The sequence below is a fragment of the Megalobrama amblycephala genome, unplaced genomic scaffold (genome assembly GCF_018812025.1).
Source record: "Megalobrama amblycephala isolate DHTTF-2021 unplaced genomic scaffold, ASM1881202v1 scaffold505, whole genome shotgun sequence".
Lineage (NCBI taxonomy): Eukaryota > Metazoa > Chordata > Actinopteri > Cypriniformes > Xenocyprididae > Megalobrama > Megalobrama amblycephala.
Genome location: NW_025953420.1, coordinates 23,001 through 43,316, shown reverse-complemented (window position 1 = coordinate 43,316; position 20,316 = coordinate 23,001). Strand labels below are relative to the sequence as shown.

The 20,316-nt window shown below is 37.3% G+C and overlaps 1 protein-coding gene across 1 annotated transcript; it reads left to right on the top strand.

The window, feature by feature from the left end:
* The first annotated feature begins 330 nt into the window (after positions 1–330).
* On the top strand, positions 331–3,705 carry LOC125261850 (nucleotidyltransferase MB21D2-like). The gene has a single exon (XM_048180402.1). It carries the CDS (start codon positions 476–478, stop codon positions 1,742–1,744), a length of 1,269 nt encoding a protein of 422 aa, XP_048036359.1. The 5' UTR covers positions 331–475; the 3' UTR covers positions 1,745–3,705.
* Positions 3,706–20,316: the final 16,611 nt, after the last annotated feature.

Genomic DNA, 20,316 nt, shown 5'->3' with positions numbered 1-20,316 from the left:
AACAGGAACAAACACCGTTTGGCTCCGAAGCGAAAAGCTGAAGATGCAACGCACCTGCTGCTCATTATATACCCGCGCTGCGAGGCGAGCAGCTGATGCATATGATTGCATGCCAATGTGCATTGGCTCGTTTTAGTTACACACGAAGTAGATTGGCCTCTCTAGCGAGATTCCTATTCGTCGGTCTGTCCGACGTACGTCGAACGTGACCGACTGAATGGGAACTGAATGTTTGTCTTATCTTAAAACAACATTAAAACTAAAAAAAAAAAAAAATATTTAAATACTTATTTTCTTGCTGCTGCTCAGCGGAACTCAGCTCTCTCTCTCTCTCTCTCTCTTTATATAATATATATATATATAGTATTTTTGAAAGAAATATTTCATTTTTTTGTACAGTTATCATCAACTACAATAATCTTTGTTATGATGTACATTAATACTGTATATACTCTATTTTGTCTCTGATTCAGGCATGGTGCAAAAGCTGGACCAAAAGTTGCCTGTCGCAAATGAGTACCTACTGTTGTCTGGTGGTGTGCGAGAAGGTGTGGTGGACATGGATCTTGATGAACTTGGCATCTATAACCGTGGCTCTGACTATGACATGGCCTTCACCCTGTTGGTTCCTGCACTGAAGCTGCACGACCGGAACCAGCCTGTCACACTGGACATGCGCCACTCAGCACTGGGTCACTCTTGGCTCAGCTTGCGACTTTTTGACGATGGTACCATTAACCGTTGGCGGGACTGCTGCACACTGACTGACCATCTGAATGGCACCACCAACTACTTCTTCTCACCCACACTGGTAGCTGACTGGTTTCATGAAGCTGTTGGACTGGTGCTGGCAGAGTTACAGCGCAAGCCACAAAGGGGCACCCCGAGGGTGGAGCGGGTTGAGCGTCACAGCACAATGCTGTCTATGATTTTAGGTGTGGGCAGCAGCCGCATGCTTTATGACATTGTTCCTGTGGTGTCTTTTAAAGGCTGGCCAGCGGTTGCTCAGAGCTGGCTGATGGAGAACCACTTCTGGGATGGCAAAATCACAGAGGAGGAGGTTATCAGCGGCTTTTATCTGCTGCCTGCCTGCTCAGCCTCTGGTTGCCAGGAAAATGAGTGGCGTCTTTCTTTCGCCCGCAGCGAGGTGCAGTTGAAAAAGTGCATTTCACCAGGCCTCATGCAAGCTTACCAGGCATGCAAGGCGATTGTTGTCAAGCTTCTAGCCCAACCCACAGCTATCAGTCCTTACTGCTTACGCAGCATCATGTTGTGGGCCTGTGACCGACTACCTGCAAGCTATTTGTCACAGGAAGACTATGCTGCGCACTTCCTGCTAGGTCTCATTGATGACCTGCAGCACTGCCTTGTCAACAAAACCTGCCCTAACTATTTCATCCCGCAGTGTAACTTGTTGGAGCACTTGTGTGATGAAACCACCATATTTCATGCCCGTAAGCTAGCACTGGTACGCTCAGAGCCGGTTGAACACCTACGCTCCATCATCGAACAAACTAAGGCGGCCAACAGACTGACACTGGAGATGCAGCGTCGCGGGAGTACCTCAGGACTTCCCTCTCCGCTGGCAGATCCTTCCTCAGTAGATCACCAGCAGACAGACGACCGCTTGGCCAAGAAGCTACAGCAGTTGGTAACTGAGAATCCAGGCAAGTCCATCTCGGTGTTCATCAACCCTGACGATGTCACACGACCTCACTTCCGTATTGATGACAAGTTCTTCTAAAAACGAAGGTCTATTTTCACTGCTCTGATGGCTGAACCAATGGGATGTGTATGACACCGTTGATAAACTGGAGCTGTGTCCTTGTGCCTGCGTACATCAGATTGGAGAGGATCTTTTGGAGGAAATGTACTGCAACAGTTCTGGCCTTACTGAGTGGAAAATCCCAACCATTTGCACCTTCAAATAGTGGATTTCATATCATGATGACTCTGAGAAGAAGAGCTGTGTAAGTCTAGCATATTCTTGACAACGATTTACATATGGAATATGGAAATATAGTATATGTCTTCTAGGTGGTATTGTTATTCTGATGAAAAGCCTAATGTAACAAACTATAGAATCAAACATTCATTTTCTCATGTTTTGCATCTGTGCTGACTGAGATGACATTTCCATATATCACCTCTTTATGTTTGTGGGCAATTAACATACCTTGTAGGAAACAACAGAAAAATATATGTTAATGAAAGCCAAACCTTTTCTATCTATAGGCAATTAAAATCATATTCCATAAGTGCAATTAAAAGAATGTACATTTATGCCCAGTTGTCTACACTAGGCGTGACTTTTGTCGCGTTGCATCGCGACAGCTAAAAGCTGTCTACGCTGAACGCGACAAACTGACCGTTGCAAAGCACTTAGACTATGTCAGAAATAGAATGGGGAATTTGTTTTGTCACGTCACGTTGCATCCAGTGTAGACAATATCACTGATTATAATGGGTTCTATTGTCTTTTGACGCATCACATCCGGTGTAGACACTGTGTTAGAGTGAGGTTCTTGTATTGACAAAAATTTTCAACTACAGCAGGGGTAGCTAACGTCGGTCCTGGAGAGCCACAGTCCTGCAGAGTTCAGCTCCAACCCTAATCAAACATACGTGAACAAGCTAATCAAGGTCTGAAGGGTTACCAGAAAGCTATAGGCAGGTGAGTTTTTAATGAGGGTTGGAGCTAAACTCTGCAGGACTGAGATTCTCCGGGCCCGACGTTCGCCACCCCTGAACTATAGCAATGCGGAATTGTCTGAAGCTTTTGCTGCTATTGGGGATTAAAAGGATGTTTTGTTTTTTGAAAATGAATTAATGAAAGTGACTAGTAGCTATCCAATATAAGCCCACTTATCACTAATGTTAAAGAGATAGTTCACCCAAAAAAGAACATTTCTTTGTTCTGCTGAACACAGTTGTAGGGCACCATTGACTTACATAGTATTTTTTTTTCTCCATACTATGGAAGTCAATGGTACCTTACAACTCTTTAGTTACAAATATTCTTCAAAATATCTTCCTTTGTGTTCAGCAGAACACAATATAACACAGTATATTTATACAGGTTTGGAACAACTTGAGGGTGAGGAAATGACAGAATTTTCATTTTTGGTTGAACCATCCCTTTAATAGTGTCTCAAACAAACAAATAAACAAACAAACAAAAAAAAAATACAGAGAAGAACTATTCCTTCAATGGTGTCTCAAACAAAAATATGAAAAATTTGTAGCTTGTACTGCTCCTCAAAAAAAATCTAGCTTGCCTGTGTTGTTCCTCCAGTAAATAAAGAATTGTACATTGTACACAGCTGTGTTGTTTTGGAACTTTTCTTGGTCAAAATCAGTCATTTAAAATTGTTTTTGCAGAATGTAAATGATTGCATACAAAAATAATACATAACACAATCAATATTTGAAATCATATTATATATTTAGACAAAAAAGGTGTTAGAGCATGTTTGAGCTGTGCTGTAAGCATAGGAAGGAATCATATGCATCATGGAAGTGCAATTTATATTGTAACGATCGGCCCAATAGGTCAATTTTACATGGATTAAAATGGGGTCAGATTAAACTGTGCGAGAGGTTATGAGTGTTTAAACAGATGAGACAGACAACAGAAATAAATAAATAAAGTGTATTTACAATTTCCACATGGAACTTAAAACAACACAATAAAACTTGAAAAACTTAGGCTGTTTAAAAGCATGAAGTCCGTTTGTACCATACCTTAAAACAGTCCTTAAGAGTCCTAGTAGTGTGCTGAAAGTCCCAATGTGAAAGTGTCCACCGGTGTATATACAAAGTCCTGAAAGTGATAATCCAATGGAAAAGTGATGTGGTTTGCTGAAACTCCACAGTCCAGCTAGCAGGTGATCACGTTTGTAATGAGGGGTTGATTGTTTGCCATGCTGCCTCCTTTATGCTGGTTTACTTCCTTATTCCTGTCATGTGATCAGTCACATGACAGGCAGACCCAGACTCATTTAAAGACATACACACATTAAATAGTTAAGAGGAATAAAATGGACTATAAAAAACATGTAAACCAATTAAAGCTCTATCATACATAAAATCATTGTAATAAATAGAGCGGTAAAACATGTATTTTATGTGACAGTGCTACAATATTGCATATTTATGTATCAATTTATGTTACATACTGTATATAAGCAGACATAATGGTGTATTTTCCATTGAACTTAACAGTAAATACACTGCATATAAATACAGGGTGCAAAGGCTTTAGGTTCCAATTAATTGGCTGATTTTGATAGTTTTACATGACATTCGTCACCACTGGACACTGCCACATTCTCTGCACTGTACTGTGCTTGTTTTTTTCTGACATGTACAGACACAGTGAACTCCACAGACACACTTAGTCTGCGAATTCTGTGACATAATATCCCAGCCTGCACTTTTCCACTTTCCCAGTTCCTGATGATGAACGATTTCATACATCTATAGCACAAATTGACATATCCACACAATGCTGACATGTACTATTAAAGCATTTTGTACCCAGAGATCCTTGGGTACAAAATGCTTTTTAAAAAAAAAAAAAAAACTCTGAGAGGACATTAAAACTGACCTTTGTGTTTGCCATGACACTGTGCCTCTGATATCAGAACAGAACACTGAACTATCTTATAGCAGCATCTAGTTCTATTTTTAACAGCGGAGGTAACATAAGCTGTTATTCCCCTGTCCCTGTATAATGCTGATGCTTGCCGTTCTTTGCAGTTTGATCAATGAGATCATTACAATTGTAGCATTCTAAAACATAAAGAGAAAATATAAATGTTCATTGAATATATTCAGGTACAACATATTGTACAGGGCTGTGTGCCATTCACAATTAAACTGAGAAAGTCTTTTAAATTCAATTTCTGAGGTAGAAAATAGGATATAAAATTGTAATTTGAATGTTAAGAATTAAAATGGAATGAATTCCTATCTCAATGTATTATATAATCCATAGATTCAAATTCAAATGTCAATAATTATTTCTGTCTGGGTATAGCAAAATGAAAATTTATTAATGTTGATTATATATCAATTGTATTTTACAGTAATGAACATAGTTCATTAGAGAAATAAGACTATTGAGGGAAAAATAGATGTGTTCGATGTTATTATTTAGGTTTTGTGGGATAATGTGAATGACTGAGCTGAATTCAAATTCCAATTCAACCTCCAACGCATGACTTGCCAATTCCTAAATTCTGAACTCTGAATATTTCAATTATTCAAACATATGCTTGGTTGCATTCAGTTAAACGAGGCAAATATTACCAGTGCTGTGATTGTTTTTATTCACAGTTGGTAACCACACAAGCAAAGAGTCTTCAGGACTACAGAAAGTGAACAGCTCCGTCGACAGCAATTCAGTGTCAACTATTTCTCTCCGTCTTTATTGAACACACATTCCTGCACGAGTAAAGTGCACTCCCGCCCTGTGTGTCTGAGACACAAACTCTCTCATACTCATTCATCATTAGCGCTCTGTAACGACTGCTCTGTGCTGGTAGACTACAGCGAGGTTCAGCATTCTGTATCTGCCCTTTACGAGATCCCGCAACTACAGCTGCAACCACGAGATATTTCTCCAAAACACAGCGCGACATGGATAAAGGGGATAAAGGTAAGAAACTTAGAGTCATGGACGTATTTTTTGCGATTTAGTGAATGCGATTTAGAGATGTTCAGGGAAAGTGGACTGCGGAAGTGTGCTGAGCTCAATGCAGTATTCGGACTTAAAAGCTTAGCGAACTGCAAAAGATCCGGTTCATGTGGACTTTGTGTTAGAATGTGATCGTATTTAATGCCATGTAGTTGGTGTTGAGTGGGTAGATCAGATAACACATGAACATTAGCGTTGAGAGTGTGTGCAAAGAAAAAGGCAGCGACTGCTTCCTTTCCTCCTGTGCAGATGCTGAGCAAATAAATATCCTGTGTGTAAACATCACATCCACGCAAGGCACAAACCTGGCTGTTTCTTTACTTGAATTAACCACATTGAAAACGGGGACTTTTTATTTCATACATTTGAACAAGAGCTTGTGTGACTTTTTGTGAAAATGTATTTCTGTCAACTAAGGGCTGGGCCAGCTACTCCTATAAAAAGTGCTGGTTGTCCACTTTTTGGGAGAGATGAATGTGTGTGCGATGTGGATTTTGTGACTGAGCCCGCTTATCAGTATGTGCGTAACAGCAGAGCATTCAAGCCAAAATGAACTCTCTCCATTACCATATGCACTGCAATGTTGTTAAGCAATTAAGACAACAAGACAATCCACTATCAGTTTATGTTAAATCAAATGGAATGTCAAACGGTTTTGATCAAAATGGACACACATGATAAATGTGTATTGATTTTTGAACTGGCATATTTTTTCAGCGTTGTGAGCTTTTGTTTTTATTTATAAGAGAAGTGACTATGACACCTTGTCAAAACAGACACACAGGAAAAGTGGGGACAGAAATGCATGTGCATTCCCAGTGTAAAGGTTTTCACTCTGTTTTCCTTGCTTCATTAAGCCTGACATCTTTGTGCTGACCTACACATCTTTTCTGTTTGTCCATCGTTTTTCATAAAGAAGTGCACTCCATCCTTTCCATCTTGCTGCCATAATATAGTTTTTTTTTTTCTAATCTATTCAATTCCTTCTCTTTGTCTATCTATTTATCTATCTACACATTGTACTGTGAATGCTTAAGCATTTACGGAATTATAGATTTAGCTTTACAATCACATCTGTACAGGATTAATCGTCATAGATGTGAAAGACAAAAGGTCAGAACATTCACAAATGTTTTGCTTTACATTTGTAAGGCCTCAGGGCAACAAGACTGTCCTTAACTCAGTCTGGAAGAGAGGCATGGTTAGATGAAACTTTGCTGTTAGCAGGAAATGATCCAGGAAATGATTCAGTTATTCTGCTGCAGAGAAAAGACACAACTCTGTAGCTACAGTATAGGTCATGCATGCAGCAAGCAGGTAATTTCTCTTGCTCATTTTTAGCACTTTTTGTCAGTTATTAGGAACTCCAGATTCCAAAAACAAATCAGAAACATTTAGCAGTTTGAAACAAACTGTCTCTGTAAGAAAGTTAGCCTTCTACAAATTTATTGTAGGATATACATGAACACCTTAAACACCTTTTTCTTTTGTTTTAATTTCTTGCTAATTGTTCTATTACTCTCAAAAGTGCAAGTGGTGTTTATCTATAAAGTGACATATGTGCTTACATTTTATTCTATAACCCATTCAAGTGTACTTTTTACAATGTACTTTTTGTGTTGTTAAAATTCTTTTTAACAAATTAAGATTGATATTTTTTTAAAAGAAGTTTCTTCTGCTTTTAAGGCTTTTGTAACATTATAAATGTCTTTGCTGTCTTTTGAACTTTCACTTTTGATTTAATGCATCCTTGATGAATAAAAGTATTCATTTCTTTAATTTTTTGTCCCACTTATATTAGGTGACCTTAACTACTATGTACTTGCATCAAAAAATAAGTACAATTTACTTATTGTGTTCATATTGTATTCCAAAACATTATTGCTGCTATTGTGGTGGATACGGGTAAGGTTAGGGACAGGTTTGGTGGTATGGGTAGATTTAAGGGTGGGTCAAGGTGTAAGGGATGGGTCAACAGTGTAATTATAAATGTAATTACATAAATTAATTACAGATGTAATTACATGCAGGTATTTTTAAAATATAAGTACAATGTAAAAACATGTATGTACACAATAAATGCATTATACCAAAATTATTAATTTAAATGCAAGTGCATAGTAGTTAAGTCCACCTAATATAAAGTGGGACCATTTTTTTTTTTTTTTTAATCCTTACTGACCCCAAACTTTTGAATGGTAGCTTAGGATCCAGATCTCATTAGTTGCTTAATAGAATGCATATTACTAGGATATTAGCTGTTTATTAGTACTTATAAAGCACAAATTAATGCCTTATTCGGTGCTCTACATCCCTTAATCCTACCCAATTCCTACCCAATACCTAAACTTAAACTACCTAAACTACCTTACTAACTATTAATAAGCAGTAATTAGGAGTTTATTGAGGCAAAAGTCATAGTTAATAGTTAGTTAATAGTGAGAATTGGACCTTAAGTGTGACCAAGCTTTCTATTTCAGATTAAAAAGGCAATTAAACTTTTTGTTCATCAAAGAATCCTGGGTGAGAAAAAAAAAAAAAAAAAATAAAAAATATATATATATATATATATATATATATATATATATATATATACACACACACACACACACACACAACTGTTTTCAACATTGATAACAATAATACAATAATAATAAATGTTTCTTGAGCAGCATATTAGAATGATTTCTGAAGGATCATGTGACTGAAGACTGGAGAAATGATGCTGAAAATTTAGCTTTGGCAACAAAATATATTCAAATAGAAAACAGTTATTTTAAATAGTAAAAAAAAAGTTTACAATATTGCTGTTTTTGTTGTATTTTGGATCAATTAAATGCAGCCTTGGTGAGCATAAGAGACTTCTTTCAAAAACAACAACAACAAAAAATCTTACAGATCTAAACCTTTTGAAAAGTAGTGTGTATATAATGCATTAAAAACTCTTATTATTGCTGGTTAAATGTGAGTATACAGTATATAGTATCAAAAACATTTAAGACATAATTATACTGTAAATACAAATAATTTAAAAATATATATATTTTATTAAAATTTAATGACATTACAATTTTTATGATGGAGCTCTGGCAACTGCAGCTGAGTGTGAATATCCCCACAAAATTTTTCCCTTACGGAGACATTTTTTGATCGATTGATTTTTTGAATGCAGAAAGTTTTCTGTGATGGGTAAGTTTAGGGCTAGGGTTTTTGGGATAGAATATACAGTTTGTATAGTATAAAAATCATTATGTCTATAGAAAGTCCCCATAAAACAAACAAAATAGGTCAAAATGTTATTCCTTGTTATTTATTGCAAGCTGCAAAAAGTAAAACACATGGTGTAATATTCCAGTTTCAAAATTTGATAAGTAATTTTAACTGTAAGGATGGGCCTACCATCTGCAAGGGATTATGTTTTGAATTTGCAAAATTGCCATGGTGAATACTGAAGAAACAGTCCTAGCACTGTTATTCTGAATATTGAAGTTAGCGTCTAGCAGGTGAAAGCGTTGGCCTACAGCGTCCTCTAGCGTACGGACCAGCTCAAGGCAGGTGCGAAACTTAACCATGCGCTAAAAGATCGTTGTCTTTAAATGTAGTCTGCATCTGACGTAGGCTATACGCCTCTCTTAGGCTCCCTGTGGACACGAAACAATTGGCGTTGTAATCCAACTATCTATGCCGCCGGTTGCCCCATATTGCCAAAATACATCGCGCGCATTACCTCATCAGCGGCCGTTCTGTCACTCATCCCTGCAATTGAACTTTCGCGTGCACGGGGCTCTCATTTCACGTCTGCTATTAAAGACCAAGACATGTGCACATTACCCTAACGTCCTTGCGCAGCCTGCATCTGGAGCTAAATATGCCAAGACGAGTACTCACTAGTCTACTACTGGGAAAGAAGCAGCAGGATGCACTCAAGATGCCTCGCTCGAGACTGTATTCCTTTGCCCTCTGCTGTTTTTGATGCTACGAACACATAAGCTGCCCTGTATAGCAACTCGAGGGGCTCACACTACCGTCACCTTCTGTTGTGATCCTGTGCTCGTTTGCGTGGATTGACGAGGGACCCACACCAACTCAAATCAATGAGGATTCTGAGGCTCTTCCTGAAGAAAGGAGCGCATATGCTGCAGTGTCTCTGTGGAAAACGATCGGAGCCGACCACAACCACCAGCGGTGAGACATTTAGCTGTGCATGCTCTCACTTGAGCGATGAAAAACGCTCTCATTGGCCGCTGGCGCTGGTGAGCACATCTTCCGTTTCTGCGGTACTATGCGCTCCCACTCCACGCATTTGTGCTAACTTGTTTGTGAGGGCTCATGCGACTTCTTGCGACCACTCATGTCATTCCATCTCGCATCTTATGGCACGAGTCGCATCTCCATCATGGTCATGAGCAGAACCGCTGCTGCTGGGTGCAGTCTCAGCAGTTTAGTAGCGAAATCCGTGTCAAGGACATTTTTATTGGTACTGGGAACAAAGAAAGCAGGGTGAATGTAGGAAACTATTGATGCATATGCAGCAAATGCGGTCTGCGAGGCTACGGCAGACAGACACGTCCCGAGCTCGTTTGAGGTGAGATGAGCTTTCTAAACCAGTCATCGGCAAAAGAGCTTGAGTGTCTTCCAGAACAGGGAACTTCTGCACGTCGTTCAGCACCCTGGACAGCGACTCGATTCCGCATCGCTCCCAACTCTGCCACAGCTGACGCTCACCTCCTCCAGAGAGTAGCCCGTGCTTCTCACTGCACATTTCAGAAATCAGGAGGCCTGTCCATGTAATCATTTTATGTAACGTGTGTTACAAGTTTCATGAGAGTATTTCATAATCAGCCCATTTGTAAAATTCATTTGATTCCAAACCTTTTTTCCTTCATCGAAGACAAATGGATATGACACCCTTTTAGTCTCACTTTCACATTCACTTTCATTGTATGAAGTACTGAAAGTGAATGGCCACTGAGGCTGTCATCCTGTCCAGCAGCTTCCATTGTGTTCCACAGAGGAAGAACGATTTTGGAAAGACATTATAGAATGAGTCAATTATTTTAGAGAGAGGACTTTTTAACTGCTTGTAAACAAATTGGAAATTAAACATCATACAGTTTATACACAGCATTTGCATATGTATGCAGCCACAGAGAGTGTGCATAATAATGTTATGCTGCTGCTGTGTAATCATTCACTTCATTAGGCTTGACAAGCCTCTGCTGACCTATACACCTTTTCTGTTTATCCATTCTTATGCAGACAACTTAATTGTGCACAGAAGATCAATTCTATTCAGCTGTGCTGCAACACATAAAATATATTTTTTTTCTGCTTTGAATGAATTGTATAAATTTAAATTAGGGCTGTCAATAGATGATGTGCCATTATTTTTTGTAGTTAATTTGTTAACACAGTGGTATTTTTAAATGCACAAATTTGATTTCAATAATGTCCCTTATAGTAAAATACATTTTCACTGCATACGTTTAAAATTAATGGTAAATTTAAAAAACAAGTGCTCATCTCACTCGCATCAAAAACCCAATCAAACCACACAAGAAACCAAAACACTGAACTCAGTGTAAATATGCATTATATTATATGCATAAATATTTCTAATGAAATAATATAACAATTTTCCTAACTAACAAATATTTATGACATATTTGTTTAAAATGCAGTATTATATTAACTTCAGCAAGAAGTTACAATAAATTTAAGAAGTTAAAGTTCACCTAAATGTGTCTTTGTCCCTCCCACATTAAAATGTTTTTGCCACAGCTGGCTGATGAGGAAAAGAAAATAAAGCTGGATCTGTTTGCAGCAGCATACTTTATTAACACACTCACACAAATCACTCTTTAAAAAAAAAAAAAAAAAAAAAAAAAACGAACAGAACAATCAACTTTAAAGGCACAAATACGGAACAAAAACTTGCTGAGAAAAAAACTCAGTAAGTACTCAAAGCAATCATCGAAACAATAAACAGGTGCAGTGTCCTAATCAAACAATCAAGTCACCAAGAAAACAAATGCAAACAAAGGAAAAACAGATCAGGAAGCACAGAAAAACCAACTCAAAAATCAAACACAGACCAAACATGACCGTTTTATTATATGCATGTTCTAGACCAGGCATAAGCAGCACAGTTTAATCAAATATGTTACAGCAGGTCTTTTCTTCATTGCTCTATCCACTCAGGGGCCCTTGTTCTGAAAAAGTATGCACATCATTGCTCTATACTTGCCTGTTGTCCCTAATAATCATACAGAACAGAGTGAAAGAGTCCAATTCCAAATGTAAAATGTTAACTGCTGAAAAAACAAAACAATCAGAATCAATTCCAATCAGAAGTGAGCATCCCTATGCCCTACTCACTCCGAAGGGCAGAGCCCTTGCAGTGAGAACTTTGCATGACGGAAATGTGTGTAATATATCACAACAAAACAAATGATTGTGTTTATACATTAACTCCAACTCTCCCGCCATATCTAGATTAAAAAAAGATTTGTGAAGACTCACCCTGGGTCACATAATCATAAATGAATAACATCTCTGTGTAAACTACAAAAACGTGAATTTGTGAAAACATCATGTGCATTACGAGTTCAGTCTATAGGTGTGTAGTGTATCTTTACAAAGTGACATCGTTAACTACTGGCCTGCCAGCATAATACAGTGTTTTTAGTAATTTTTACGGATCAGTGTGAATGGGGATCATTTTGACAAAATTACGTCTGTAGGCCTACAAAAAACAAAACAAAACAAAAAAAAAACCTCAAAGGAAAACCTTTCCGGTTTTAGTACATTGTTGTTGTGTAAACTTACCCATAGTTACATATATTGTTTGACTCCACCATATCTTTGACATAACTTTAACTATCCCTGTAAGTTTGCCTTTAAAGTTCCAAAAGTCTCAGATAAAGAGTTGACAATGCTCCTATTGTGCATTTTTCTAATGTAATACACTTCTTTTGGTTTAATCCACATTTGTGCAAAACCTGATGATCATGTTATCCCAGCATAATTTCAGAATGTTCATCTGTGTGCTTCAGTGGAAACAAGAACATCTGACCATCTGTACAAAAGAGGTCACATGATCATTGCCACAAATGTGCTTATTTGATTAGTGACCTACAAAATAATTAATTATTTAATAATTAATTAATTATTCTGTAATTATAAATGATCTTAATTATTTATTATTCATTTTATATAATACATTTTGTTTTACACTTTTCCAAATCATAAAGCTTTCAGATTTAAATATCCAACCTTTGGACTGCATTAGATTTCGCATCTTCTGGTCAAAAGTGGAAAGAACAATATTCTTGATCATTTGTGTAGCATGCATCCACTCTTACTGCACCGATTTCATATGAATCTTGCAACACTGACATTATGTCTAATTGATGGTTCTGTGAGACATACGGTATATTCAGGGTTCACCTTCTCCTTGGCCAGTGGCATGTGATGAGCAAAATGTGCTGATGAAACACTGTGTTCCATCACAGGGGTGCCTCATTCCTTTTGACTGCATATTGGCCCTGTGACTAAATTGGGTTTTGAAACCAGGACAGCAGTTCTCAGGAGCATGTTCAGGAGAAATCATGCACAGAGTTATCACTCCTCTCTTGAGTTTGCACATATGTCTTGGAAGAGTTCAAAATAAGTGTACCATACTTATTTTATATTTATTATTATATTTATTATTATTATTATTATTATGCTTAGGACATTCTTGTGAACATGCAATACAATTATATACTTGATTAAAACTGTTTAAACATTACAGCATATTGAACTGTTTTCTCTGTGCCATCTGCATTATTGTGTTGATGTTTACATGTTATGCAGTGGGCATAAAAGCATTAGCAATAAAATGGTTTGATAGTGTAAACGCATAGGCTGGCTCATCTAATGGAAGTGCATAATACAGCACAGTAAAAGCTGATAGGTTGATGAGAGAAGCCTTGGTGCATTTTCATACTGTGAACTCTAGGTGGCAATATTTATTTGAAAGATGTCTTTAAACGATTTTGGACGATGATGCACTGTATCTCTGAGTATGAATGTGGGATAGTTTTGGTGATGTAAGGCAACCTGTAATACCCGTATTGGACTGTGTGCCTTAGTTAAGCGATTCCTGGTTATCTCTGTGTATTCAGTGTTGTGGTTGGTTATATCTCAGTTCAGTTGTCACTTATCAGAAATATTTCAAACTGGAAATGAAGTTGTTTGTTGCATTTTAGCAAAGGCACTTACATGGAAACACATGCAAAGTGTTTGAGGCAACATCCTTATCCTATCCTTATATTCATATTTAAATAGGGATGTGAGTGTTACATAACTGAGCACAATTCACAGAACACTAATGGATTTAGGTTGTAGGTGGATTGTCATGGTCTCTTGAGTAAACCTGTCCTTAACACTTGCTGACAATCAATATTAGTTGAATTTTTAGGTAGAATGTTTATATTTCTAGAATTGCGCATGATGAGCTCATCCTCTCCTGAGGTAATATACAACGGCAGGTACTGTGACAAATGTCATATACCATTCTGTCATATACCGAGCTGCTTTTGTGTCAGAGATTCATGAAAACAAAATGTTGTGTGTCATTCGTTCAGACCTCTGAAATAGAGGTACTTGTAAATAATATATGTGAGAACAATACTAAAGTAAATCTTACTTAAAGTAAGACTTACTTCCATTACATTAAGAAGTAATTGATGGTAATTTATATTACACTTATCTTAGTCTTAGTCTTATCTATCCCATCTTCTAATTTTGTTACCAGATTCTCCATCCATGGTATTTGAGGAATTGGTAATTTAGACAAAGTACCAATAAAATAGAGCACATCAAAGTGTCGCCTATACTTGAATGGCATTGTATTAAGCCCATGTTGATGTAAGGAGGTGGCTGAAAGTGAACTCTTAGTCTCACATTAAATTTGGAAGAGGATGAAAGAGCACACTCCCAAAGCAGAGTGAATCTTTAATGCTGCAAGAGGCAAGAGGCTTTTTGTGTCAGAGCCACGTGATCCACCCACTCAGCTTTCGCAGTGTCAGAAACCAGCATGTACCCCCACAAGAGGACATGAAACCCCCCAGCCCTCCCTTCTCTGCTTGCCCCACCATGAATACCCTCTAAAAACCCAGTGGAGAATAGTGGTTCTCAGTAGTGGCACTAAGGACCCACTGCTCTGCATGTTTTGCATGATCAACTGCAATAGTTAGGCCGGGTTCACACCGCAAGCGGCAGCAGAGCGGAAGCAGCGTGTTAGCAGCGCGTGAGCGTGAACTGCAGCTGCAGAGACACGCGAGTATTCACACTGGAAGCGTTTGTACAGCGTCACAGCAGCGGCTCGAAGCTACATATAAAGTGAGCATTTCTTTACAAAGACAGCTATAAATTTGTTTTTATAATTGGTCATTGTTAAACTTGATAGGCTTGAAAGTTTGTTAACATGCAAGGTGTACAACACTCACATATAAACATAAAATAAATAAAAATAAATAAATAAAAGCCTCGTGTCATCCATTGCTGCACACAAATGAGGTAAGCTTTGTGTTTTACATCATCTGACGCATGAACATGTTTACAAGACAGCAAACTCTGCGAAAAAGACAGCAAACTCGGGTTTGATTTGGGTATGCAAGAGCCTATATTGCTGTCTGTGTAATAACTAAAATAATGTTTATATATCATATTTTCTGGCTAGTTTAGTTTAGTTTTCTATAATATACCATACTTTAGCCCAAATTGAATAATTAAAAACAAGTTTAAATGAGTAAATCTTCTATAAATATTTTTTAATATTGATTTTCTTTCATGACATACTTCAATTCTTGTTAAAACACACTAGATATGCTTATTCTGTGCATTTTGAGCACTTTTTGTGTGAAATCATATTTATTTTGTCCATCAAAGGTGTACTTTCACTTTAATTGAGCGTTAGCAGCGCAGCAAAAATAGACCCAGCGCAGAAACGATCGCGGCACTGCTGCTTCTGCTCTGCTCCTGCTCCGTGCTGCCGCGCAGCCTCTGCGTGCGGTGTGAACGCTCTCATCTATTAACATGGACGCCGAAAAAATATGTGCTGCTTCTGCTCTGCTGCCGCTTGCGGTGTGAACCCGGCCTTAGATCTGACTGTATCTCTAAAGGGGAGGTGTTGTGTTATTGCATTCCTTTATGATGTAGAACATCTCTGCAGCAGTGGTAACTTGTTACTAGAATTCTGCAGCAGTATAACCTTTACACATTTCTGCATCAGTGTTACTACATCATTACTACTTGGATGAGAAAATAATAAATATTACAAAGATAAAACAATACAAATATTACAAAATGTGACATTAAAAAGTGCATAAATCACTAGTTTTTCTAAAGTAACACTGTCCAACACCAGCAGGTAAAGGTACAGCAGGAGTTGAGCCCATTGGCAACCATGCTGATGTAAGAAAAGTAGGGGGCCCATTAAGTTTTAACATAGCCCCTAAAGCATTTTTCTTCATATTTGGTTCCGGAGGGCCACTGCCCTGCAGACTTTAGGTCAAACCCTGATCAAACTCACATATCTGTGATTTTCTAGTGATCCTGAAGACCTTGATTAGCTTGCTCAGATGTGTTTGATCAGGCTTGGAGCTAAACTCCAAAAGTCCCCATTTCAAGAGCTCTCCAGGGCAAGATTTGAGGAACCCTGCCCTAAAGCATGCAGTAGGTTTGGTGGTGGTGGGGTAATTGGGAATGAATGGGGGAAAGTAATATGAGAGGAGGCGATTCCTCCATCACACTATGATTGGATATGGATATGAATGGATATGACTGGTTCGAGTGATAAATCCTGCCTCTTGTTTTTGTGCACGTTCCACGTTCGTGAATCATTCTGAATTAACAAAATGATGGCGCTAATGGGAAGACTAATTAAAAAGTAAGTAAACAACTCACCCACTTAGATATCACCGCTTTATGTCACATCAAAATCAAACTTGAAATGGCCTAAAAACATGATGAATTTGTTTTTGTTGTTGTTTTTAGTGAGCAATCAGCTTACATTGAAATTTGTTGAAATTACGTTTAAATTAAAGTTACATGTGTCTGTGACCAGTGTTTACCAAGCTTGATGACTGATGATCCGAAAATAAGCTGACTATATTAAAACTAGAACAGCTGAACATCAGTTCACAAAAAATATATATTGTTTAAATTGTTTCTGCTTTTAATTATTATTTTGGAATAAATGTTGATGACCTGATGAGATTTGTACTTGGTTTTAATAAATAGAACATTATTTACCATAGTTAATGAAAAATACAAAACAGAACTGTATTTGGATTCTCTCTCTCTATTAGATGTAATGTTTAACTACACTGTAAAACCGAACAGTGAAATTAATTAAATTAAATGAGTTTGTTTCACTCAAATAATAATGAAAGCTCATTGTACTTAATAAAAAAAAGTTGCATGAACTCAAAATTTCATTGTAGTAAGCTGAACTTAATATGATTGAGTTGAGCTGCAGCAGATTTCTAATTCCCAGCATGCTTTGCGTCAGACCATATAAATAACTGTTGAAATTAAGTGTTATTTTGTGTGGTTTTGCACAAGATTAACATATGGAGATATAAGTTAATGTTTAATGTTGTGTTATGTTGGGATTCAGGGGGGTTCTGTTATGTTAGTTTTGTAGGGTTACCACTGTGGTGAAGAGTAGAGCCTGTGGTTAGGTTGAGGATGAGCTGCAAAACATTTAAGACCACATATGTTGTTTGATTACATATATGCAAGTATGTAATGACAGTCTCTCTGATAGTTATAATAGCATGTGTTATTTGCTATGTAACATTTAACCAAGATCTGAATGTGATGTTTATGTAAATTAACTGTATGTAATTAACATTATGATGAGTTGGGCAAGGGATGCTGGTGACGGGATTGTTAGTGAGAGACACCTGTGCATCACACTGGCCTTGATCCGCTTCCATGGCTCTCAGCCCCGTCCCACTTGTCACAAAAATTTTAAGTTCTACCAACTTTAAAAAAAATAAGTTAGTTTACTTAAATGTTTTGAGGTAATAAGTTTCCTCAAATGTTTTGAGTATTCTGAGCGTATTGGGTTTTACAGTGTAGGAAAATGTGACAACATTAAGTGTAACTGGGACATGAATTCACATATGATTTATAAAATTAAATGAATAAAAAATACTGTGAGGAGCCCTCCACCCTACCCAGCACTACCTGGCTAGATCTGATAGGGGGTTCTTCCTACTTTCCTTGCAGCAGCTCACATTCTTTTCACTGTAATTATGTGCATGTTTTGACAGTAGCCTTCACTCAAGCATCAGCAGCAGTGTAGCAGGTCTAGTCAACCAAAACTAAGCATTACATTCTTATCAATAAATGCTGTTTAAATCTATCCCAAGGGTTGTCATGATTGAAATACATACATCTAATCAAACACTATAGTCTCACAGTGTCTCACAGAAGAGCTAAGTTTTTTTAAAGAACTGGGTTTAAGAGGGTATTCATATGAGAGGGTAATCAGTAAGCTGCACGAAGTAAGCTGGCTACATTCCAGGCATATATAATATATATATAAAGTACAGTTAAAGTTTGGAACCACTAAGATTTTTAATGTTTTTAAAAGAAGTTTCGTCTGCTCACCAAGGCTACATTTATTTAATTAAAAATACAGTAAAAAACAGTAATATTGTGAAATATTATTACAATTTAAAATAACTGTGTACTATTTAAATATATTTGACAAAGTAATTTATTCCTGTAATGCAAAGCTGAATTTTCAGCATCGTTACTCCAGTCTTCAGTGTCACATGATCCTTCAGAAATCATTCTAATATGCTGATTTGCTGCTCAATAAACATTTATGATTATTTTCAATGTTGAAAACAGTTGTGTACTTTTTTTTTTTCAGGATTCCTTGATGAATAGAAAGTTCAAAAGAACAGCATTTATCTGAAATACAAAGCTTCTGTAGCATTATACACTACCGTTCAAAAGTTTGGGGTCAGTAAGAATTTTTATTTTTAATTTTTTGAAAAGAAATTAAAGAAATGAATACTTTTATTCAGCAAGGATGCATTAAATCAATCAAAAGTGGCAGTAGGACATTTATAATGTTACAAAAGATTAGATTTCAGATAAACACTGTAACAACGTAGCGGTTATTAATCAATTTATGGATTAAATATGAATATAATAATTCATAAAGCCTTATGAATAAATTATGATTCATATATCGACCCAACGGGGAATTAAACATATATTGTGAATTAATTACAACGAATTATAATCAATTACATATATGTTTAGTTCTGGTTTACTAATTATTTAGAGAAACTGTTGGTTTGTCCAGCAAACTGCAGCTCCTCAGAATGTTATAAAATATTAGGAACGGAGTTATTCTCTGGCCAATGAGAATAAATTCCTATTATAGCATCAAAGCATAAAACGATCGAAAAACGTTAAAGTGACTTGGTCTTCAGTTGAAAGAACAAACAGAGCAATCTAGCATGAATTAAGTGTTTAATATATGCAGCTACGACTACAGAGATTATACGTCTAAAATATATACAGAAGGTATACACATATATATACACAAAAGTGAAAATGAAGAAAAGACAGGAAAAGAAAGATGATCAAAGAATGGCAAATTACACAGTTAAACCTTTTTGAGAGAGCCAGCACAGAAATCAGTTTAAACAAATTTCAGGTAAATTCTAATACTTGCTTATTGGTTCAAGTCCGTGTGTAGCAGTTTCAATGCGCCTGGCTGGGTTGGTCCTTTCCGAGAGGGTTTCTCCGGCGGGGTTTTCAAAAGAGGTTTAAACTTAAGTAACTTAACCGAAGAGAGAGAGAAAGAGAGAGTCCAGAGAAGTGGTCCCGAAGATGAGCGCGATGGCAGCGCGTGGTCACAGGAGGCGTCCGTGCACGAGGTGCTCGTGAGACCATCGGGAGACAAATGAGAGGAGAAGGTGTGTGTCGTTGTTTTTATGGAAACCCAAGCTAACACACCTCCTGAATTGTAGCGACAAATAGATGTGCAGCACTATTTGGCGGGCAAAGTTCCTTTGTTTGGTCTCCTAGCTGAATTTGCATACTTAATGACTATCAGATCGGATTTCGAGATGGAGTCCGTTCTTCACAGGATCATTAAACACATAGAAAAATGCATTTGTCCGCTGTGTGACATATCTCAATGAATAGCTCGAGTCCGGAGCTTTACGGAAAGATCAAACTCGATACATCAGAAATGCATATAAAAGAAGTTATGGTTTACAGACAAAATTCTATCATTAAAATGCACACTAGCACAAATACACTAATTTAAACACTAGGAAACATGCATACGCTTCAAAATACAGGAGGGGTATATGTTGGCATAGTGGTATTTTACATATACAGTCAAAAATGTATGTTTGTGTGTTTCTGTATGTGTCTGTGTGTTTTTGTGTTTTTGTGTGTCCCTGTGTGTGTGGGGTGTTGGAATGTGGATCTGGTCAGTCTCTGGGGGGGGGGGGGGGGGTGCTCCTTTTGAAGTCACCAAAGTGAGGAAGTTGGAGTTTTCTGTTTACCCTCGCAGGTCCACAAAA

Excerpts from the sequence above, each read along its gene's own strand:
- LOC125261850 (XM_048180402.1), top strand. The coding sequence starts at position 476 with ATGGTGCAAAAGCTGGACCAAAAGTTGCCTGTCGCAAATGAGTACCTA.